The 24,339-nt window shown below is 49.3% G+C and overlaps 1 protein-coding gene across 2 annotated transcripts in view; it reads right to left on the reverse strand.

Annotated features, from left to right (window-relative positions):
• The window catches only part of LOC138727289 (protocadherin alpha-C2-like), a 118,837-nt gene that overhangs the window by 81,235 nt on the left and 13,263 nt on the right, over positions 1-24,339 (reverse strand). Inside the window, exon 1 of one of the 2 annotated variants that reach the window (XM_069869615.1) lies at positions 3,921-6,137. The exons of the other annotated variant lie outside the window; for it this stretch is intronic. Coding sequence (XP_069725716.1) covers positions 3,921-6,002 — 2,082 coding nt within the window. The 5' untranslated portion in view covers positions 6,003-6,137. Of the gene's footprint in view, positions 1-3,920; positions 6,138-24,339 lie in introns of those variants that run through there. 2 annotated transcript variants of the gene reach the window in all.

Raw genomic sequence — 24,339 nt, forward strand, 5'->3', positions numbered from 1 at the left:
ACCAGTGCCTTTGTCTCCACTACAACACAGCAGTGCATCTGTGTAGCACACTTTTCACTTCACTGTCACCTACCCTACACAGCAGAAAGACAGCAAAATATTGAAAGAGACACAATTCTGGTTCACTGTGCTGCTACTATGGCCATATATGGTTCTATTTTTAGCTCTAACCTAAATAGAAGCACAGAAGAGTCTCATCCTTCTGCATGTGTAAATTCAGATGACCATGAATAAAAAAGTTAGTTATAGAATACATTTAATTTCTGGAATTTCAATTAAATTTTGATATATGAAGACATTTTGTCTGTCTTCCACACACTAAAAACTGTAATCCTCCCCTCAATTAAAAACATAAAAAATCAGGGATATTTATATTCTGCTAAAGTTGCAGTTTGGGACTCATTTCCAATGCCCTGAATTATAAGCACAGAGTTCCTTCTAGAACCTTTTAAATATTTGATATTTTCTTTTTGTTACATTTAAATTCTTAAGGACCAATACCGCAATCTTGTCTCAGAAGTTCAAAAGGGCCACACACGCTTGTATTTAACTCCAAATAAGTCAATCTGAAAGCAGTTTAAGACAAAATGCAGTCAATACCCAAACCTAAACTTTATTTTTCTTGAAAATTCTCATGGTAAACACTGAAAAATTATAATCCTCTCATTTTAACAGTAAACAGTAATTAGTAAAAATATTCCTTGCCAATTCCTCACTGCAATCTTTCTGCATAGAAACCATATCTAAGTCTGAAGGGATTTAGACTAAATACTGGTTTTCAAGAACAAGTTATAGTTCTCTTTCCCACCTCAGATGACTGGACTCTATTTTCAATCATCTCTTTAACATAATTAGACATATTTTAAATTTTGGTGAATCTAAAGCATGCACGAAAATGAAAGTATAGAAACTGTAGCTTCTACCCAGTCCTGATTATCTGAACATGAATGTCATTTTAATAAACTCCAAATTTTGCAAGAAATATGTACATTGTATATATACATACATGTGCGTGTGTGTGTATCATGGAACGGTTCGGGTTGAAGGGACCTCAAAGCCCATAAAGTTCCATCCCCTGCCATGGGCAGGGACACCTCCCAATGGATCAGGGGCTCCAAGCCCCATCCAACCTGGCCCTGAACCCCTCCAGGGATGGGGCAGCCACCACTGCTCTGGGCAACCTGGGCCAGGGCCTCCCCACCCTCACAGCAAAACATTTCTCCCTAAGATCTCATCTCAATCTCCCCTCTTTCAGGTTCAAATCCTTCCCCTTCATCCTATCCCTGCACTCCCAAATCAAGAGCCCCTCCACAGCTTTCCTGGAGACCCTTTCAGTTCTGGAAGCTGCTCTAAGTTCTCCCTAGAGCATTTTCTTCTCCATCTGAACAAGCCCAACTCCCTCAGTCTGTCCTCATACATGAGGTGCTCCTATACAAGGTCATCCCATATAGATAAACACATATGTGTGTATATACATGTAGTTGATTCTCCAGTATAGTAGCCTCTGGAAACATTAGCACCAACTTAACAATAACTGGCATAATTTCATTTCTAAGAATAGGTCTGTTTTCACAGTTTCGGCCCCCGCTTCCCTACTCAGTTCAATTAATGAACAGCCTTTGGACATTCCATGTAGGTCACATCCATGGTTACCCATCTTTGCGTGTGAGGAGCTAAGAAAATAAAATTGCCAAAAGTGACATATGGGATTTATTTTGGTCATTACGAAAAGCTCTTAAGAAGTTGTCTCATATTTCAAGTCCAAAAATTCACCTGAACAACTGAAATAGCTGAAGTGGTATACGACACATCCTGGTTCTTCACATTACAGAAATCAGAGATTCTTTGTATTTTTACAATAATACAGTTCATTAATGTGTTGGTGACCCAGGTTTCAAAATGTTGCTCAATATGAGCATGGGAATTATTTGCACTAGGGTGTTGGTTGTTTTTATATCACCTTTGTTATAGAAGTTTTGAAATTCTGACCCACGCTGCAGGCCAAGGATACACTCCAAGACACTATCAGGACTCTTGCAGACACCTGCTGAGTTAAAAACCTTTTTTGGCACTCTCTTAGCTCCACATTACAAAGGTTCTAACTCAGCCTTTTTTCCAGATTCTCAAAATAATCAACGTTATTCCCAAAGTACACTCATGTAATTGGTACAAATTCTTCCTTATATACTGTCAACTGCTCTTTTCCCGTACTCTACAGAAAGATGCTGATGCTTCTGCCTTTTCCAGTTTATTCTACCTCTCCTTTGCGTAATGAGATACTCCTGACAAGTGCAACCCTCTGCCACTACAGAGAACAGAACTCAAAACTGGTTGTACCTTTGATAAAATACCAGGTAAACCACTATGAGCAAACCAAATAAATATTTGAGAAAAGATCTTTCCTTTTCAGCAAGTTTTATGTAGAAAGGGTGTTCTGAAAAGACGGGGGGGGGAAACTCCACAACCCACAAAACTATTTCACCTTGCCAGCAGGTAAATAAGAAAAGACACAATGAACTAGTTGCATATTTTAGAGCAAATAAGGAATATTTTCTAGAACAAGTGAAAATTTACTAAAAATCACTACTTGGAAATTCTAGGGTTGTAAAAGGAAGAGCTTTTTCAGATCCTGTAGAGCTGAAAATGTATTTGATTATCCAAAGAAATCTAAAGCTACCCTTACATCATAGAATCCTAGAATGATTTGGGTTGGAAAGGACCTTAGAGATCATCTGTTTCAACTCCCCTGCTGTGGGCAGGGACATCTTCCACCGGATCAAGTTGGTCATAGCCTCATTCAACCTGGTCTTGGTTCCAACAAAGGCTAGCCAATTCCATGTATTTCAAGGCATAACACTGATTTCAGAAATGAAAGCAAACATCATGGTTATAGTCTCAGGGCAATCTCTAATAACTGTAAATTAGGTCAAAAACAAGCCCAGGAAGGGCATTATACTATGTCTGTCTAGGATGGGTTCTTACGTTTGCCTTAGAAACGTCTGGAACAACTCTTCTCACAGCAATGGACAGAGCCAACAGTGGTGAGTTACTGTCATGCACACTAAGCATTTGACAGTCTGCAGGCAAAATATCTCAAACCTTCACAAAAATATAAAGACAACTCACAGCACCTATTAAAAACATAACCACTGTTATTTTTCCTATAAGAAAACTGAGTCTCAGACAACAGATGCAGCAACACCTGGCAGATCAGACCTGGAGGCATATCCCACCTTGTAGCCCTACACCATGATCACCATAAGATATTTTCTCCTGTGAAGTCCCGTGTCACACTAGTGATAAGAGAGCCTGAGATTTTAAATTTACAAAACCTATGGATTGCTTGGAAGGCAAAATGAGCACTACAAAGTACATTTCCTAAAGAGGTGCTGGGTATTGCATTCATGCTACTCCCCCACAGGCTTACCTTGAGCATTGTAAACCAGCATCTTGGCACAGCAAACTACTCACCCCACAATGAAAAAGTGTCAGGAATTGGACGGGGATAATTAAATAAAGAAATAATTGCAGGCTCCATACAGTCTAGAACAGAACCACCCATGGGTTAGGAACTAGGCTGGACTACTACAATGACTTTCTTTAGCTATCCAAAGACAATGGTTTGGCTTGCAAGGTATTTAGTTTGCACTTACATTGTCTTTACCTTCAGTTATGTTTGAAGGTCCTAAATATCTGGGAGAAAAAAAAATAAATCTTTTTTGTCATCCCATGATCATGTTTCACCCAAAGAGATCTCGGCTCTAGGAAAGACAGAAGAGGAACTGAAGTTTCCTCCAGGTGTCATGAAATGACGCCTGCTCTCCTGCAAGTCCCTTCAGTACCTTCTTCCACACTGACAGCAACCCAGTGTAGGTATGAGGCCACGTGCCTGGGAGAATTAAAATGCAAGAAGTACTTACCACGAGAACAGCACTCAACCGATCGCTTTGGACCTGCTGCACTTGGATGCAGGGTCCTGGTACTTGTAACCTTGAGCCGCTGGGAACGTTCCCAGCATCACCATTTGGCATGCTGTTGTTACTTGGCCCAAGACCTACAGATGCCCTGTACAAGTAGGTATGGGTCAGTTTACCCACACCAGTGACCTCCAGCATGTCCGGTGGGAGATGGGAGCTGGGAAGCATGTGCACACTATAGCAATACTTTTCATACTCATCAGCTGGGCAGCAGCAAGTCCGGCAGTGGCACAGCCGCACAATGACAAAAAAGAGGAGAAATGCCACAAAGATGCAGGAGACGCAGGCAAGGGAAACAATCAAGTAGATGTTTGTAGCATTGAGAAGTGGTGCTGGCTCCCCACTGTCATCAAAGTCTGGCAGTACCTGGGGCAGGGTGTCAGCCAGCAGGATTCCCACCGTCACCGTAGATGAAAGTGGTGGATCCCCATGGTCCCGCACCACCACAACCACCTTGTGCTTGGGGAAGTCAGTGGTGCGCAAGGAGCGTATGGTGCGCAGCTCACCAGTGTGCGGTTCCAAGCGGAACAGGCTGGAGTCAGAGGACTGGGCAAGGTGATAGGAGAGCCAAGCATTCTGTGCATAGTCCTCATCATCTGCCACCACTTTGGTCACCAGGTAGTCCTCATCAGCCAGGCGGGGCACAACCTCCACAGCTATTGAGCCATTCTGGCTGATGGGGTACAGGATGGCTGGGGCATTGTCATTCTGGTCTGAGATGTAAACATTCACAGCTATGGCAGCGCTCAGGGCCGGTGACCCATTATCCTTGGCTTCCACTTGGAAAGAAAAGTTCCTAAGTTGTTCAAAGTCAAAGGCACGTGTTGCATAGATGCTTCCGTTGGCCAAGCTCACAGACAAAAAGCTGGCCATGGCACTGCCTGCAACTGTGGAATTCCTGAGCATGTAAGAGACCCGTCCGTTCTCCCCCACATCGAGGTCAGATGCTGAGACTTGAAAGAGAAAAGCACCAAGTGGATTGTTCTCCTCCACAAAGATATCAAATGTGTCAGCATTGAAGACGGGGGGGTTATCATTCACGTCAGAAATCTGCACCCAAAGGGTCTTCTGAGTGGTGATAGGTGGAGAGCCCAAGTCTGTGGCAGTAATGGTGATGTGGTACTCACTGATCAGCTCTCGGTCCAGAAGTCCACTGGTGACCAGGCTGTAGTAGTTTTCAAGGGAAGGCTTTAACTGGAAGGGAAGATTATCAGGGATCTGGCAGTTCACTTTCCCATTCTCCCCAGGGTCTTTATCCATAATACTGAGCAGAGCTATCACTGTGCCAGGAACAGCATCCTCAGGAATGGGACTGGAAAGGGATGTAATTGTTATCTCTGGACCATGATTGTTCACATCGGTGATTTCCACCAGCAACTTAGCTGTGCTGGACATTCCAAATGCCCCGTTATCCCTTGCTTCAACAAGCATCTCAAGGAGAGGTCTCTGAACAGCTAAAACGCCATTGACTGTCACCTCCCCAGTGTACGGGTGAATTAAGAACATTCCCTGTAGATCAACGGAAGTAGTATTGCTAAATGAATACCTGATCTCTCCATTTGGACCTTCATCCAAGTCCGTGGCATGCACTTGTGCTACCAAAGTGCCACTGGGGGAGTTCTCCAAGACACTCGCCCTGTAGACCGAGTGCTCAAATTCTGGTGCATTGTCATTGGTATCCAGCACAGTCACAATGACTGGGACATCACTGGACTTTGGAGGATTCCCACCATCTTTGGCTGTAAGGACAAGTTTGTGAGTGGCTTGCTGCTCTCTGTCTAAGGCTTTCTTCAGCACCAATTCAGGATATTTACTCCCGTCCCCACGGGTCTGCATTTCCAAATGGAAATGTTCATTAGAGCTGAGAGTATAATTCTGGACACTGTTGGTACCTTCATCAAGATCCTGGGCGCTGGGGAGTGTAAACCGTGCCCCGGGTGACAGGAACTCAGGCGCGTTTATATGATATTCACTTAAAGGAAAGGTGGGGGAGTTGTCATTTATGTCCAAGACTTTAAATTCCATCCTATAAAGCTCTAAAGGGTTTTCTAACACAAGTTCATAATTCAGAAGACAGGCAGACTTTAACTCACAAAGCTGCTCTCTGTCTATGGGCTCATTAACAGATAAAGCCCCCGTGCTTCCATTTATATTAAAATATTGCTTACTTGAACTGGTGATCATGCGAAATTTCCGAGTTGAAAGTGTAGCTGCATCTATTCCCAAATCCTTCGCTATGTTACCAACAGACGCTCCGCGCTCTGTCTCCTCGGCGATGGAATACACTACTTGCCCGTCCGCGGTGCAGCAAATAAGGCAGAAGACCATTAAATAGACCCGCATTCTTCCTCCCCTGGCTCAGCTCCCCGCAGACCGGCTCAGCAGGACCATAATCCAGAATTTCAGCAAACCCCGCGAAGTTCCCACCGCGAGGCGAACGGGCACCGGGAGGCGCCGGGGGACATCGGGGACAGGGGGAGCGAGGCGAGGAGCGGGGCTGCAGGCGTCCCGGCCCCGCAGCGGCTCCCCCCTCACCGCCGGCTGCCGCGCGGGGAGAGGCGGCAGCTCCGCTCCGCTCGCTGCCACCGGGACTCCGCGGGGCTCTCTACAACGAGCGGCGGCGGCGGCGGCGCCACCCAGAGGCCGCGGCGGCACCGGCACCGCCGGGGAGGGGGCTGCGCTCCCCCCGCCGCCCCGGCTGCTTCTCCTCCCCTGCTCCCCTCCCAGCGCAGAGCCGGGGGGGCGTCCGGGCGTGGATGCGCTTCCCTGAAGGAGAGATGCAGCGCGGCCCCCCCACCCCCGCTCCCTCCCTCCCACCCGGTCCCAGCGGGAGGATGCGCCGCCGCCCGCTGTCAGAGCAGCGCGGGAGGAGAGAACCGGGGATGAGAAGTGACAGGCAGCGGCCAAACACGGGGCAGCGCGGCCCAGGCAGCTCCGGCTGAGAACGGCGGCTCCCACGGGGGGTTAAGAGCGCAATTAGAGGAGGCAATCGATTCTCCCCCTGTTAGAACTGAGGAGGGTGGAGGCGGGGGGAGGAGGGGGGAGGAGAGAAAGGAAGGAAAAAGAAAAAAGAGAAGGAGAAAAAAGGAAAAAAAAGAAAAAAGAGAAGGAAGGAGAAAAAAGGAAAAAAAAAGAAAAAAGAGAAGGAAGGAGAAAAAAGGAAAAAAAAAGAAAAAAGAGAAGGAAGGAGAAAAAAGGAAAAAAGAGAAAAAAGAGAAGGAAGGAGAAAAAAGGAAAAAAGAGGAAAAAGAAAAGGAAGGAGAAAAAAAGGAAAAAAAAGAAAAAAGAGAAGGAAGGAGAAAAAAAGGAAAAAAAAGAAAAAAGAGAAGGAAGGAGAAAAAAAGGAAAAAAAAGAAAAAAGAGAAGGAAGGAGAAAAAAAGGAAAAAAAAGAAAAAAGAGAAGGAAGGAGAAAAAAAAGGAAAAAAAAGAAAAAAGAGAAGGAAGGAGAAAAAAAGGAAAAAAAAGAAAAAAGAGAAGGAAGGAGAAAAAAAGGAAAAAAAAGAAAAAAGAGAAGGAAGGAGAAGAGAAGAGAAGAGAAGAGAAGAGAAGAGAAGAGAAGAGAAGAGAAGAGAAGAGAAGAGAAGAGAAGAGAAGAGAAGAGAAGAGAAGAGAAGAGAAGAGAAGAGAAGAGAAGAGAAGAGAAGAGAAGAGAAGAGAAGAGAAGAATTAAAAAGGAAGGGGGGGGGGAAGGAAGAGGGAGAACAAAGAAGAGAGAAAGGATAAAAAAATAAGCCTCTTTCCCGCCTCATCTTCTGAACAAGGTAAATTAAGACAGATTATTGGAGAGAAGGTGGCGCTCTCCTCTGAGAGTCCCCCATTGGATCCCCCGCAGCCACAGATGAGCTCGATCCACCAAAGCAGGATGGGGATGGCTTGGGTGGGCGGGGGAAACCTGGAGGCTCCTGTAGACAAATTACTTGCGGAGAAATAAATATCGGCGCCAGAAAAGTCTTGTGTATAGGACATGCCCATGGACTGGGGGGAGAAACGATCTGGTGTCACACAGATCACAACTGGAAAAAATCAAAGCGCTCCTGCTCCCTCGAATTTCCACACCGAGGGCACAGTCAGCAACCACCCGCAAAGGAGGTGGGAGGAGACAGAAAGCATTTCAAATACCCTCCTGGAAAACCTTCCTGGAATGACCTTCGGCTGCAAATTAAGCAGATGGGCCTCAAGCCCTGACAACCCCTCCAGCCTCCTCCGTTCCCAGCTTCCCACTGTGAAAGCTTATCATGAGATTCCTGATTGATCGGAAGCGAGAGGCTGTAAGTGTGCAACAAGGACAGATCTTAACCTTTCTTGTGTTCACTGTGTTTCTTTATGCAGCTGAGAATTTCCACGCAAGTGAAAAAGAGCATTTCAATTATACAGAACCTTTCAAAATAGGAGCAAATCAGGAACAGAGCCAAAAGTTGTACATTAAAATAAAAAAAAAAATCGATATATGTTTGTATCCTCACAACTCAGCAAAACCAACCAGTGAGGTTCCCATCCTGACCACACAAAGGTCGGAAGCCCCAGCGTAAGTATCTGTGGATGTTAGGATTATTTGACTCCAGGGACCCTGGCAGTACCTGAATGTTGCCTTTTACATCTCCTGCGCTGACACTGCAGCTGGAGGGGGGTGGGGAGGGCTGAGTGCAGGCGTTACAGAGCTGCTGTGCATCCACCTTAATTCACAATGTAAATTTCTTCAATAGAGCATTGCACATGGTACACAATGTAAATACTCTTAGTACACTGTTTACTTTGGCATATTTTTCCTTGATTGCTATCTGCAGAAATCCCTGATTCCCCACAAAATTGTCATCTAGGTTTCCCCACCCCAAATTTGCCCGACTCGTCTCCTGCCAAGACACAATGTCCTCTACAACATATGAAAAATATTTGCTGCTCCGTAGTGATGCACAGTAATTTTAAACACGCTGAACCGACAACCTGTTAAAGTTACACCAAAGGCCAATAAACTTCCCTTAACATTCTTCTGTGGCCAGGTGTTGTGTCCCAGCTGCACACACAGAGACTCTGCGCATCCGTATGTCACTGGTTTGCAGTGAAGAAACCCAAGAATTTTCGGTTCAGGATCCTCCTGTTAAACAGAAAAACCTACTCAAAGGCAGATTTTCTTTAAATCTCAACATCGGAATAACAAGCTGTGGTTCTGTATACAGGAGCCTGAAATATGAGCAGTGCTAGAAAAAAAAAAATTTTTTAATGAACAGCAGCCAAAAATCAAATTAATTGTACATTGGCTTCTTTCCAACATGCACTCACCTTTTGAAAAGTATCTGGCAACTACATTGATTTTTGTCTTTAATTCACTAATTTACTCCTCATTTATAATCCAAAATAACTTCTTCAGCTTTGTTCTACAGTTCTTTAATTTTCTAGCATCGCCTAATGCTTCTCTGCAAAGCTCTAAGGGAATCTGCCTTTCTTCCTTTTTGATGTTTTTAAAACTTACAACCCTGCTGTTCATCCTGTCTTCCTTTTCCACGCTCTGCTGTAGACAGTGACGTCCCCAGCTTCACTCACTGCAACACGCATGTTACCAACACCATCTCAACACCCAGCTCCTCCTGCACCTCCTTCTCAGTCCAGCCTGGATGAGCACCTGATCCACACACCACTCCAGCAGACAGTTCCGGGTCACGGACAAGCCCCAGTGCTTAGTAATATTAAATATCTAGAGCCAGTTACACTGCTTCTGTCATGAGGGAGTAACACTGTTGTGCCAAGAGGGCTGAATCCAGCCGTGCCCTGGGTGTGAAGCTACTTGGTAGAATCCCAAAGTCAATTTGCGTTCAGCCTTCAACATCCAGCTGCCCCGGTGGTCTCGAGGGTGCCTTTACACTCAGTTTTCCCCCCTCACTCGTTTCTACTTAAACCCTCTTTTCAAGATTTTCAGTCTCAAAGGCATCCTCTCCATCTCAAGTCTTAGTCAACCCTAACTGTGTTATTTGTACATCAGTTGTAATTAACACCTTTAAGGCAGACATTTCCCTTGGTATTGATACCAAAAATGCTGGCAAACAAAACTCCCTAAGATTCGTTGTGGACTTTCAGAAAGTGAGAATCCTTTATCTGGCCTGAACAACATGCAGGAGTGATTTCCATCAATAATGTGAAATGAAACAAGAGCTGGTTACAGAATAGATTTTCCCCTTACTTATATATTTTATTGCTTTCCAAGGTCTAATTTTAATTCTATTATGAAACTTTGCAACAGTCAAAACTCTTGCTAATTTGGAGATGGTCAAGCTCTCTGCTTGACCCTGCCCTTGAGTCAAGAAATACTACAAACGGAGGTGATTACAGAAGACACATCCGTTCAGCACAGCCCATACTGAACATGAGGCGTTATCATCTTCAAAGAACAAACAGTGCCTGGAAAAATACTGTCTAAAAGAAAACATGCTATCAGGGGGGCAGTCTGTCCGACTTTCAAATAACACCATTACTTAGATGAAACTTAATTCTACTTTAGCTTAATACAAAATATTCCACTTCTTGTAATAGTAACTACTTCTTGTATCAGTATCACTGTGGATAATGCTACAACCGTTTCAAACCTCTAGTGTTCGACCTCAGGTTTGCCTTCAACTTGTAACCGTTCCCCATTCTCTTCCCTCGGCTTGACCCATTCTTAAAGCCGGTTTGAGCCGAGTCGCCGAGGAATCCAACGTTTTTCGATCCCGAGGGCGCGATCCGAGACCTCCGCGGTCTCAGCCACGGCTACACGAGCCCTCTCATCACCTCCCGCTCCCCGTCGCGCACGCAGAGCGCTTCCTTCACGTCTCTCTTCCCGACGGGAGAGCGCAGCGCTGAATACACTCCTCTCAGAGCTCCGAGCATCCCTTACGCACTCTTTCTCCCGCCCCATCTTATATTTTCAACCAATCATTCCCCTTTTCCGGCAATAAGACGTCATTAGTGCAGCCGTGCACGCTAAGCTCGGAACAATGGTAGCTGCCAGAAGAAACTGTTAGGTGAAAAAAAGAAAAGATGAATACTAAACCCGAGACACCTCGGGGCTGTGGAGCGCAAGACTGCATCACACGAAGGACCAGTCGTGTTTGAACATCATCGTCTACGACAGCGACAGTTTTAAGGCGCCGTTTCCGAGAGCATCAGAGACAGATGCGGAGCGGAGCCCTCGGCGGAGATTTGCAGGATACGTCCCTCTCCGTGCCGAAGGTTTGCGACAATCCCGGAGCGCCCAGCAGAACAGAGGGACCCATAAGATGCTTAAATTAGGACACGGTGCTTCACCGGGAAAGAAGGAAGGGACTGAACCCCTTCGGGGGAGCAGACGGAGCGACAGCCCTGAGGTTTCTCCTCCGAAAGGAACCGACGAGCTCTCCGCGCCGGCAGCCGCCCCCCCGCCCCGGGTACCGACCGGCAGCCCCAGCCCATCTCCACCCGGAAGGGAGAACGTGGGAAGCTCGGACACGGACTGACAGTAGACAGGATCTGTCTGCGGGCTGAGGGATCCACGAGCAGGGGCTCCTCCTTGTCCCGAGCCCAAACCGCCAGCGCGGAGCCGCCCGTGATCGCCCTTCTCCTATGGGCTCCTCCGAGAGAGGAGGGCAGGGACGGCGATACCCGAAACACCGGGCTCCTCCCGCTCGGGACGCGGCGCGGCAGTCAGCCCGTGATGCCCCCGTGGGATCTGTCCCCCGTGGGAGGATCCCCCCGCGGGTTCACCCCCAGCCCCCCGCCTCCTCCGGCAAACGGGGCGGGCAAGGGCAGCTCTGCCGCTGTCATCCCCGCAGCTCTCCCCTCCCTCAGCGGACACAGCCTGTGCCTGCTGGCCGGCACCGATGCCAGGAGGCTCTTCACCAAGCCACGGGATGGGGGGACAGCGGGAGCGGAGGTGACTAAATGGAGCCAGGGAGGGCAATCTCTTACACAGAGGATTTCGAGATTTCAACGATCCCCACGAAAAAAACCTCATCGCTCGCATCGAGACACAGAAATACGGACTCACAACGCGTTATTCAGCGTATCGCAGGCAAGAAATCGCCTCCGGAACGCTAGGGCATAACCTTGATCTATCTACCCTCACTGGGCTGCCGGGGGTGACACCGGCGACAGCAGCTACATGGAGCGGGACCGGCAGAGCAGCCGAGCGCCCCGCATCTTTCGTAACTCCTCCCATCCCTGCCTGAAAAATCCTCAGTTCTGAGGCTGTAAAACAGCCTCTGGCCGCCACGGCGGAGCTGGCGCTGCAGCCGCTCCCGTTTCTCTCCCGCTCCACAGCACGCCCGGCAGCATCGCTCATCAGCATCGTTCTCCGAAACGGTTTGTGTCGGAAACGAGAACCTGGACTTGCAGCGACACATAATCCTGCCCGAAACTCTTGTCTTCAAGATACTGACCGATATTCGATTGTTTTCATTTAACAAGTCCTGCTACGAAGCAAAAGCATCCACGGGCTCCGTTTCTAAAGTCAAGCTGGCTTTATGCTTCTAAAAGAAACACTGAAGTATTTCCTGACAGCGCACGTCTATAAAAAACCCCGTTCAGATCTTCACTTCATTACCACAGGCAGAGAAACCAAGGGAAACCGTACGGAAGTCAAAGTTTCCCCCACCTCCAATGATCAGCAGTGAAAGGCTCCGTACCGCCCTTAATCGTAGCCCAAGGAAACAAGTTGCTCTCCACACCTGTGCTTTTCCATCCTGTTGTACAGAATTAGTTTAAACTTCTTGCAAACTTTGCCAGAAGATTCTCCTTGAGGAGACCGCGGGTTACTGTTCCTGCCTTTTATCACGCCCGTGAGAATTAGAAAGAAAGCGAAAGCTCTGCAGCTCCGGAACAAGCCTCGTTGCTCACAAGTGAAGGCAGTTCACGCATACTCAAGAGGTGATGACCCACTGCCCTTCAGCACAGCAGCCACGATCAAAGGGAGCTGGAAACACAACCCTCAACAAATGCACAAGGAATTCAAACGTAAAGCTCTTACTAAGCGACCTAAACCAGAAGCATTTCAGCTTCTTAGTGTTGGTGAACCCCACCAACCAGCGAGTTTCTGAATCAATTAAAACATGAGCGCACACAAACACAATATTCAGCAAACCAAGCGTAACCACCCCTGGTTTCAAAGATCATTAATTCCCTAATTACAGTCATTCTGACAGAATCAACAAAGTCCCGGGTACCTCCCGGGTGTTTTCACACATGGAAGAGAGAAATTCGCAAAACATGTCTCATTGTCTCATGGATAAGCGTGAGAAAACCCACTCCCACGGATTTTTTTTCCAAGACAGAAACGAAGTTTTCAACTTCATTTACTGGATTTCAGTACCCCTGCAATCACCACTCTTGTCAATTTGGACGCAATGACCTGCAATTTTATTCTTCTAGTTCACGTCTTTCCTGTAAAACACTTCTATCGGTTCAAAACCCATCCGAATGTATGTTCTCAAAGGAAATATACGGCGTCACAGGCATTACTTTGCCACAAAACTACGGTAAATAGCATCCAAAGCTTGTCCTTGGTGAGCTGAAGGCACAACAGAAACAATGACAACAGCACTGTTCTTACTGCCCGACATCCTTACAGGATTGGTCTCTATGTTATAAAAGGCGGATATCAAATATTGACGCTTCTCCCTGTAGCAGTTGTATCCAGTTTCTAACAACGAACGAGAAACATTAAATATGATCCTAACATCTCATTTCAGAGCGTGCTTTGGAGCTGGTCTCGATGAGAACAGAGTCAATTCAGTGCATGGCCAGGATCTGCTGTTTCAATAATAGTGTTAAAACGACCCAGAGAAAAGGAATCACTCTCCACACAGGAAAATCAATGTGCAAACCAGTATTGAAAGGGTTTTTTTTACGTGAATCTGTGTTTCCCCGTTTCTTCTGCTGGAAGAACCAAAAGTTTTCAATCTACCATCCCTGGACAACTCAATATTGCATACGGAAGCTCTCCTTTAGACTTTTCCCTTAACCGCTATTCATTCATCTCTCGCTTCCCACCCGCTTTCGACTCTGCTTTCCCCAGCACATTTCTGGGGTGGACGGGGTAGAATAGACACCACAACACTACGAAGAGAGCGAGACCAGGTCGTGGCGAGAGGCGCAGGGCAAAGCGGAAGCACCCACTCCTTCCATTCCCCATTTTTTCACCAGCCATTCCTCATCTAGCTTCACTTTCCCCGTATTTTCACCAGACATCCAGAGGCAGAAAAATACTCATCTCTGCCAATCTTTCTTCCCCTCACTACACCCCATAACTGTCACGTCAGCTTAAGACTGATAAGCCCCACCAACCAGCGAGATTCTGAGTGAATAAAAACCCGAACGATCCTTAGCGCACAAAAACACAATATTTATCAAACCAAGAATAACCACAGTGGATTCATCGCCCAATTACAGTCATTCTGACGGAACCACACAACTCCTAGGCACCTTCCAAGTGTTTTCACATCTGGAAGACACTATTAAAAGGAAGAACAAACAAGATGTGCTAACTCCTGCTACTGTAATTTCACGCCAAGTAGCGGCGGAATTATGTCAAAACACTAAAAATACGTTTTCTTATAGCATCTCATAGAAGAGAAAAAGAAAGGAAATGGAAACAGGGAAATTATGCGAGGTATTCAAGCTGTTGAAAAATATACATTTCAAAAGGCGAAGGCGCATACCGAAAGCAAATTATTACGGCTAGTTCCAACAACACTACAAGGGTATGACTCGCTATTTTACTAAACAAATGACCCATTAAACGTGAAAGGGTCCATTAAACGACTACCAAAAAGGAGAAGAGAACTAATCCCGAATACACTTACCACACCTGAGGCAACTGGGCAGAGAGACGGCTCAATCCCAACAAAACCATTTTCTACAGCGGCGGCGCCGGGCGGCGGGGGGCAGTTGGGGCTGAACACCATCAGGTCGCTCTTGCCAGCGCCCTCCGCCACGCACAGGCTCCGGCTCTGCCGCTGCGAGTACGACCAGCTCCCCACTTGGCTGGCGCACACCAGCGTCGCCGGCCCGCGCCCCGACAGCGCGCCCGCCCGCGGCGCCCACCGCCACGCCCCGCACAGCACCACCGCCACCACCAACAGCCCCGACACCGCGCAGATGGCCGCCACCAGCCACGCGTTCGTCGACGACGACAACGAAGACAACGACGACAACCCCGATGCCGCCGAGCCGCCCTCCGCGCCCGACGCCGCCCGCAGACCCGACCCCGACGACCCCGCGCCCAACGCCGTGTCGCCGCCCTCCCCCAGCGACACGCTCAGCGTGGCCGTGGCCGAGCGCGCCGGCTCCCCGTGGTCCCGCACCACGATCACCAGCCTCTGCCGCGGGCCGTCCGCCTCCTCCAGCGCCCGCGCCGTGCTCACCTCGCCGCTGTACAGCCCCACGCGGAACGGGCCCTTCCCCCGCGGCTCCTGCACCTCGTAGCGCAGCCACGCGTTGTAGCCCGAGTCCGCGTCCACCGCGCGGATCTTGGCCACCACCTGCCCCGCCGGCGCCCCCCACGCCGCCCACGCCCACAGCGCCCCCGACGACGCTCCCGACGACGAGCCCCAAAACTCCGAGCCCGACGACGCCCAGCCCGACGCCCCGGCGACCGCCCCGACGCCCGCGGCCGGCAGCAGCGCCGGCGCGTTGTCGTTCTCGTCCAACACCCACACCTGCACCGTCGCGTTGCCGCACAGCGACGGCTCCCCCGCGTCCACCGCCCGCACCTCGAACTCCAGCACCTGCACCTCCTCGTAGTCCAGCGGCCGCAGCGCCCACACGCGACCGCTCTCCGCCTCCACCGACACGTAGCTCGACGCCGAAACCACACCCCCGCCCGACCCCCCCGCGCCCCCGACGCCGCCCTCCCACAACGAGTACCGAACGCGACCGTTGCCCGCCTCGTCCGGGTCCCGCGCCCGCACCCGAGCCAGCTCCGCGCCCGCCGCGTTGTTCTCCCGCGCCAGCACCGTGTACACCGCCTGCGCGAACGCCGGCGCGTTGTCGTTCACGTCCGACACCGGCACCCGCACCCGCCTGCTCCCGACCAGCGCCGGCGACCCGCCGTCCTCCGCACGCACCTCCACCTCGTACTCCGACACGCGCTCCCGGTCCAGCGCCTCACGCACCACCAGCGAGTACGACCCCGGCACCGCCGACACCAGACCGAACGGCGACGCCGGCCGCACCGAGCACCGCACGCGCCCGTTCGACCCCGAGTCCCGGTCCCACACGCTCAGCAGCGCCACCACCGTCCCCACCGACGCGTCCTCCGGCACCGGCACCGACAGCGACGTCACCCGCACCTCGGGCGCGTTGTCGTTCTCGTCTAGGACCTCCAGTTCAACGCTGCAGTGACCCGACAGAGGGGGAGTCCCCTGGTCTGTCGCTTCCACACGAAAATCAAATACTCTGACTTCTTCAAAGTCCAGGGTTCCCGTGAGACGGATCTCGCCCGTCTTGGGATCGACCGTAATCACGTCCCTTCCACTCAAGGGAACGAAGCTGGTTGCCCTGTAAGTAACCTCACTGTTACTTCCCTCATCTGGATCCGTGGCGTTCACCCGCATCACCAGCGTCCCCTCTGCAGCGCTCTCCGGCAGCTGCACTTTATACACCGTCTGGTTGAACTGGGGCGCGTTGTCGTTCGCGTCCAGCACCGAGATCACCAGCTCCATCGTGCCCGACAGAGGCGGCCGGCCCCCGTCACTCGCCGTCAGCACCAAACGGTGCACGGGAACCGTCTCGCGGTCCAGCGGCTTCGTTAACACGAGATCCGGTACAATATTTCGCTCATTCGATTTGTGTAAATCCAGAGAGAAGTGCTCGCTGGGGCTGAGCGAGTACGAGAGCTGCGCGTTCGCTCCGATATCCGCATCCGACGCGCCCTCCAGCGGGAAGCGAGACCCCGGCAGCGACAGCTCCGCGATGCTGAGGTTCTTGCGGGCGGCGGGGAAGAGCGGGGCGTTGTCGTTGATGTCGGTGACCTCCAGCTCCACGTGGAAGACGCGCAGCGGCCGCTCGAGCAGCACCTCCAGGCGCAGGGCGCACGGCGCGCTCTTCCCGCACAGCTCCTCCCGGTCCAGCCGCCCGCTCACCACCAGCGCCCCGCTCGCCCCGCTCACCTCCACGCTCGCCCGCCGGCCCTGCGACACCAGCCGCAGCCGCCGCGCCTCCGCCTCGCCCGCCTCCAGGCCCAGCTCCTGCGCCACACGCCCCACCACCGTCCCCACCTTCGCTTCCTCCGGCACCGAGTAGCGCACCTGCCCGCCGACCAGCGCCCACGCCGCCTGCAGCACCAGCACCAGCACCCGCACCGCCGGACCCCGACACGCGCCCATCGCCGCCGCCGCCCGCCCGGGCCCCGCACGGCTCCCGCCGCCGCCCGCCCGCCCCGACCGCCTCTCCTGCCCGCCCCGCGCCGCCCCCCCGCGCTCACAGCCGGGCTCTGCGCCGCCCCGACCGCCCCCGCCGGGGCTGAGCCTGCAGCGACACCGTGTGCTCAGCACCAGCCGAGCGCCAGACCCGCGCCCACCGCACTGCGCTCTCCGACTTTTAGTCCTTCTTCCTCCTTCTTCCTTTTCATTTAGTCTTTCCTCTCCCTTTCTTCATTCGTGTCTCTTTTGCTTCCATGCTCTTCTATACATTCTTCTTCTCCTTCCACTCTCTCCTTTCTTTTGTTCCGTGTCTTCTCTTCCCTCTCCTGTTCCTTCTTGCTCTGCCCTCCCCGACTCTTCTCTCCCCTGTCCCTTGCCATTCCAGCCTTCTCTCCTTCATCTCTACTGACTGCTCGACACTCGCCTCCGGCGCTGCGCTGGAGACGATCAAAGACAGACGCATCAGCGATAATTACGGGGCGTCATCGTTAATTACCTGCCGCAGGACCCTGACACAAAGCGAGGCGGTTAGGAACCAACGCCTGTCACCAGAGGTAACGTCGGCGCGTCCCAGTAAACTCCTTTATCGTTTCTTTCTTCTCCCGAGCCTCGCACGCTCCACGCCACCGGCCCCGCGTTCCTTTTCCTTCCATACATTCCTTTCTTTCCCTCTTTCTTACCTTTTCCCTTTCTCTTTGCAACGTTTTCGTCTCCTGCTTTCTTGTCTTCCTTCCTCTCTCTCCGCATTCTCTCTTCCCCTTTTTCTTTTCTCATCCTTCTCCTGTTCCTTCTTGCCCTGCCGTTCCCGACTCTTCACTCCACCTTCCCCTTTCCCTTCCAGCCTTCTCTCTCCTTTACCCTCGCTGGCAGCTCCCCAGTCGCCTCCGGCGCCGCGGCAGAGACCGTCAAACTCGTAGCTCTAGGTGCTAATTACGGAGCAGCAGCGCTAACTACGGAGACTCTAATCAAGGGAGAGATTGTAAAGGACCAAATCCATTTAACGCCTTTTTGCGCCCTTGTCATTTTTTTAATGTTTTCTTCCATTCTTTCTCTTCTTACTCATCTTCCTTCCCTAATTACTTTCTTAGTCATCCCTCTCTCGCTTCTTCCTGTTTGTTTCTCCGTTACCTCCTTTCTTCCTTCCAAACCCTTTCCACTGCCCTTCCAAACCCTTACCACATGCCATGGTAGCAAAATCGGTTATCACTCTGTCTTTCTACCCACCTCTTGCTTTGTTCGGGTTTGATTTTCTTTCTCTCTCTTGTGCCTTCCTTCTTTTCTTTCCCTTCTTTCACCTCCTCTTCTCTTCCCACTTCTCTCCCAACTCTTCTCTTCTCCCTCTTCCCTCTTTCCCTCTGCTTTCGCTCCTTTCCCATCACGGTTTCTCTAGTAATCCATCACACCCGCCGTGAAGCTCGGCCGTGCCCTCCGACAAAACCTCCTTCCTCTTACTCAACGCTTTCTGTCAAGCCTTGCACAGCGTCCCAGAGCGCCGAGGATGCCGAGATCCCCAAACCCAGTGTATAAAGGGAACGTCAAGGATGCTCGGTATGTCTTCTATACTCTTCCTTCCTTTCTTTCTCTTCATTCGAGCTTTGTTTCCTCCTTGCTTGCATTTTCATTGCAGTCCCTGCTTTTCTTCTTCAATTCTTTTTCTTTTATTTTTTTTCAACTTCACCCTTCTTTTCTGACTCTTCCATTTCTTTCCTGTCCAGTCCTGTCGGCCTTTTACTTCACTCTTGCTTCCACACATGTTTCTTCTTTTCCTTTCCACCTCCACCGCTCTATTTGACATGTCTACCACACGTTTGACATGAAGCACTTCGGCAAGAGCTTTTATTCCTCTTCCCTACTACCTTCAATCCCTCTGCAAGGGGAACAACCTTCCTGCTGTCCTCAGTCTAGGCGACACAAACTGCTGCCGCAACGCTCCTTCCAGGCCTCTCAAGGACACAGAAAATATCAGAGCAAGACAGCAGATGGCAAAGAACAGCACTGCTACATTACAAAAGAACCCACCACCCTCACAAACACAAGGCCATACTCCAGTCTCATGGATGTTTAATAAAACAGACTCCAAAAAGTCCAGACAACACATGGGGGATCTTTCAGTTGGGAAATCACACCTATCACACCTCAACAGATCAATCCTTCAACAAGGATAAAAAGCACGAGGCAGCCACAGCTCCCACACTTCAGAAACCTTGAGGCAGACCACGTTCTTGCCTCATGAACACAAAATGTCAAGTTCTTGCTTCTTCCTGTGGGCAGGCACGCACTGCAAACACATCACAGACAGAGCCTTGGTACCCAGGGGCATTAGTCCCCACAGATTAATTCCTTCATCAGCATGAGCCACACTTCCCTCAGCCAAACAAAAGACACAAAGGGAAGGCCATAGCATTTTCAATGAGATCATCCCAGCTATTCTCAATACATCCACTCCAAAAAAGACACTGGAGTCCCTCTCCCATCTGTCCTTCTGCCACCACCTCACACAGTTCCTGGAAGCAGCTGGAATGGAAGGACAGCAGATAGTGGTGGCTTTGCTGATCCACACCTAGACGTATGACAAGCAAGGCAACATTCCATTGACCCAACATGAAGATACCACTACAAAAAAAGGAACAACTGTATATCTGTCACTCAAATTCACCCTCTTTAGGTATCATTGACTTACCTGTAGTATTCCTGGTTGCTTCTTCAGAAAAGGAAATTCAGGACAATAGAATTTAATCGAAGAGCTAATTCCTCTTAACATTAACAACGATTTCTGGTGATATCAGGCAGAAAGAAATTACTCTCATTATCCAAAAGCTTTGAAATCACTGAAGAGTGTTCTCTCCTCCCTTATGCACTTCTATCACAAGGGAAGCAAGAGGCGGGCATGAAAGCTAAGGACATTCTCTCAATATCATCCTCTGTTCCAGAGAGGGGAAAAGCTCACAACGATGGCCAGACCCCCAAATCTCTGCAACCTGACAGCTGACAAAATTCTGGCCTCTACATCTCATCCTGTAATAAAAACACATTGCCAAGGAGAGAGAAGGAAAACCCAAAAGGTGGGAGTTTTTGCTAAGACTAAAGAAGAAAATCCAAGGTACCCAGGACAATGTAATGAAATACAAGGCTTCCCAGCAGCTTGAATACAGAGAGCTCTACTGGCCCTGCCTACCAAGACACGGTCTTGACTTACCTGTAGCATCCCTGGTTGCTTCTTCAGAAAAGGAAGTAATTGCAGGAGAGCAGAATTGGTCCTAAGGGACATTTCTTAATGTTATCAGTGATTCCTGGTGAATCCACACAGAAAAAAACTACTCTCACTCTCCAAAAGCTTTGAAGTTACTGAACAATGCATGGTTCTCCCTGAGGCATTTTAGTCACAAGGGGATCAAGAGGCAGACCTGAAAGCCCACCTCCAGGGAGTGGAAAAGCCATTTCTTACACTGATCGCCAGACACCTAACCCTCTGCAAGCTAAGACCTGCCAAAATTCTGACCTCTGCATCTCAACTTGAATAGACAGAGCACTCCTGACCCTGCTTAGCGAGACCAAGAGCAGGAAGATACCCCAAGCAAAGGGTCAGATAAGGCTGGCAGCAGTGACAGAATTTGCAAAAGCATCTGTTGGAGCAATAACATTCCACCTCAAAACCAAGTCATTAAAAGGCATGTGCGGCTGATATCTTTACAACCAATAACACCATGAAGAAAAATAGCTCTCTATGATATGCAGAACTTCAAGACATCCTGAGAAGACCCCGGGGAAACAACTCTGCATTGGGTGTCTTCCCAACGTTTACTTTTTGAATCCTCCACCCCAAACCCTGGGAAATGAGATCCCCACCTACACAGACATTATCCAGTTCTTCACCAATGATACAGTCCATGTTCTGTACAACATCTCCAGACCCTCAGAAAAGACACTTTGCTGTTCATCATCATACTCCTCATGACACAGGCCCTACACTGTACAGCTTGCGGAATCACTGCCTTAATACCCAGACATTGCTCAAGAACAGGAACTTGCCCCACCAAGAAAATCCACCCTGTCCACCACACACACGCACATTCTTACCTTCCCTCACCACTGGCACAAACACTATCTGGGAGGATGCAAAGCCATGCAATGTCTGGTAGACTGTCCCCTTTTCAGCAATCCCAGCACCAAACAACACAGACATGCATGGTAAAGATGTTATAGATTCCATCAGGAGAGCTGAGACAGCTCCGATCTCAGTCCATGTGGATTTCATTCTTGGAGACAATCACAGTAAATGCTGATGCACAGAAACACTCAAGATATCAGCTTGGTGAGAAAATTTGTATCAGAGAAGAATCAGAGCTGGGCTGCAGTGCAGGGTTTGGCCTGTACACGCACACATCAGCACGTGTTTCGCGAGAGAACCAAAGAAAATGATGAAGTGCAACGACACTCAGGATAGCAATGGGCTGGGAGAATGTGAACCACAGAATACCCAGAGCTGAGCTGCTCTGAAGGATCATAAGGCTGAAGCACTACCCGCTAACAACACCCTTACACTATGCATTAATCACTTAGTATATTCTTCTATTACTATTCATGCTATTATTTTTCTCTTCCTTTGCTCTTCTGTTGAACTGTCTTTATACCAACACATGAGTGAGACATTCTTCTTTCCCATCGTCCTCCACATTCCAGCAGGTGAGGGAAGGGGAGGAGTGAGTGAGTGGTATTCACATACCTAGTTTCTGGCTGGAGGGAAACCATTACAGACACACCATGAGAAAGGAGATCTGCATGTTAACAGACATGCTCCTGTTCTTCCCCAATGACACAGACCATGCTCCACTCAGTATCTTCATTTCCATCAGGCAAGACTTTTCTCCTCTGGAAGTCACCCGCCCCGTGATGCATGAACAGGCCCTGATCAATGCCATGAGCAGCATCACTGCCACAACCCCCACACACTGCTCCACCACAGGAATATTCCCTAAATTTAAATACCACTTCGATCATGACCCAGGTCTTCACACAATCTCCCCTTCCTTCATGATCAGCACAAAGAACATCTGGATGGATGGGAAGACACATGCTGACAAGCAGAGTCTTTCTACATCCCTAAACTTTTGGTCAATTCAGGTGGAAACTCTACAGAGCTGCACATTATATTTATAGTTCTTACAGATTGTGTGATTGGAGCTGTGAAAGCTCTGATCGCAGTACATATGAATTTCATTTTTTGAGACAATTGCAGTAAATGCTGACACACAGAAGCACTCAAGATATCAGCTGGGCAAGAAAAGGTGCATCACAGGAAAATCAGAGCTGAGCTGCTGCGCAGGGTTTGGCCTGTGCACACACATATCAGCACGAACCATGTGTAACAGGACTCTGCATCTCTACTGAGGTCGACTATGAGAGTTCACAAGCAGGGGAAGTCAAGAACAGAATAATTACAACCACCTTCACATGTGCTCTTACTAATCCTGCCAGGAGATGAGGAAAGAACAATCAGAACAACATCAATGGCTGTGGAAGCCCCTCCTGATGCCCACCACTACACAAAGAACACACATCCAAGCACTACCCTCACACAACCCTTCTCACAACACAAGAGCAAAAAGGTCCATCAGGCATCTTCCCACACTCGTCATGTCACCGTCTCTCACCAACACATCCCCGACATCAGCCAGACACCAGCACAAGGAACTGTCCCTGGGGCTGCAGATTCATAAACTCAAGGGACATTCCAATTCCACACAATGTCTCAAGACCCAGAAGGCCTACAATACCAGACACTTCAAAGACTGGAAAAGATTCTTAGGCACAATCACTCCATTCTCATCCTGCCTCATGCTTTCCTCCGTTCCCCACTCTAGCATATATGTTACAAAGTGTTCCAAACACGGACCTTGGCTCACACTCCTTTCCCTGAACACATTAAAGACAGTTACCATACACTTGCAAAAAGAACATTAGAAAAATCCACAATGCCTTCCTCAGTTTGATCATGTCTCCAGAACAGAAACAAAAGGAGGAAATTGCACCATGTGGAGAGAGAACCCTGAAGTCCCAATAGTCACCTTGAATCATGTACATCTCTTGTCAACAGACATTATACAGTTCCTCACCAATTACGCACGCCACGCTTTGTACAGCATCTCCATTTCCTCAGGAAAGACTTGTTCCTGCACAACATCATTCTCCGTGTGATACAGGCCCTACTCCACACCAATCAGGGCATCTCTGCACTAATATCCAGTCCTTGCTCCACCACAAGAACGTGACCCAACAAGAAAACCCACACTGTCTATGACGCAGGCCTTCATATTCTCTCACCTTCCCTCACATTTGGCACAAACAACATCTTGAGGGACGCAAAGACACACAGTGCCTGGCAGACTCCTCTCTGAACTTCCTCCTGAATGTTTTGTGCTTTTTCAGCAATCTCAGCTGCTAACACCACAGAGCTGCATGGTAGAGATCTTACAGATTCTGTCAGTAGAATTATGTCTGCTCTGATTTCAGTCCACATGGATTGTATTTCACAAGAGAACCACGGCAAATGATGAAGCACAAGGACACTCAGGATATCAACCGGGTGAAAGCATTTGTACCAACGAAAACCCAGAGCCGGGCTGCTCTGAAGGATCTGCGATGTTCGAGGACGTATGTGAGCTAAGCATGACAAGAGACACATCATCTCTACTGAGGCCAATGGTGCAAGGTCACAAGTAGGGGACAAGAAGCACAAACAGATCAGACCCACCTCCTCATCACACTTGCTTACAAACTGTTAAAGGACTTTCACCAGGCTGTGGGTAACTTTAGGCTTGCTTTATTAACAACTCAGAGTTGAGCCATCACCTCAGTGAGTGGCAAAAGCCCACATAAAAGCATCAGATATATAGAATCATTTTAAAATACGTATTCTTTCCTCAAAAAATTCTTGGTTTTATTCCATGCTGTTTTCCCATGGGCTCTCACTTCCCTGTTATTCATTATTCTTCTTTAA

The sequence above is a fragment of the Phaenicophaeus curvirostris genome, chromosome 15 (assembly GCF_032191515.1).
Source record: "Phaenicophaeus curvirostris isolate KB17595 chromosome 15, BPBGC_Pcur_1.0, whole genome shotgun sequence".
NCBI classification, from domain to species: Eukaryota; Metazoa; Chordata; class Aves; order Cuculiformes; family Cuculidae; genus Phaenicophaeus; species Phaenicophaeus curvirostris.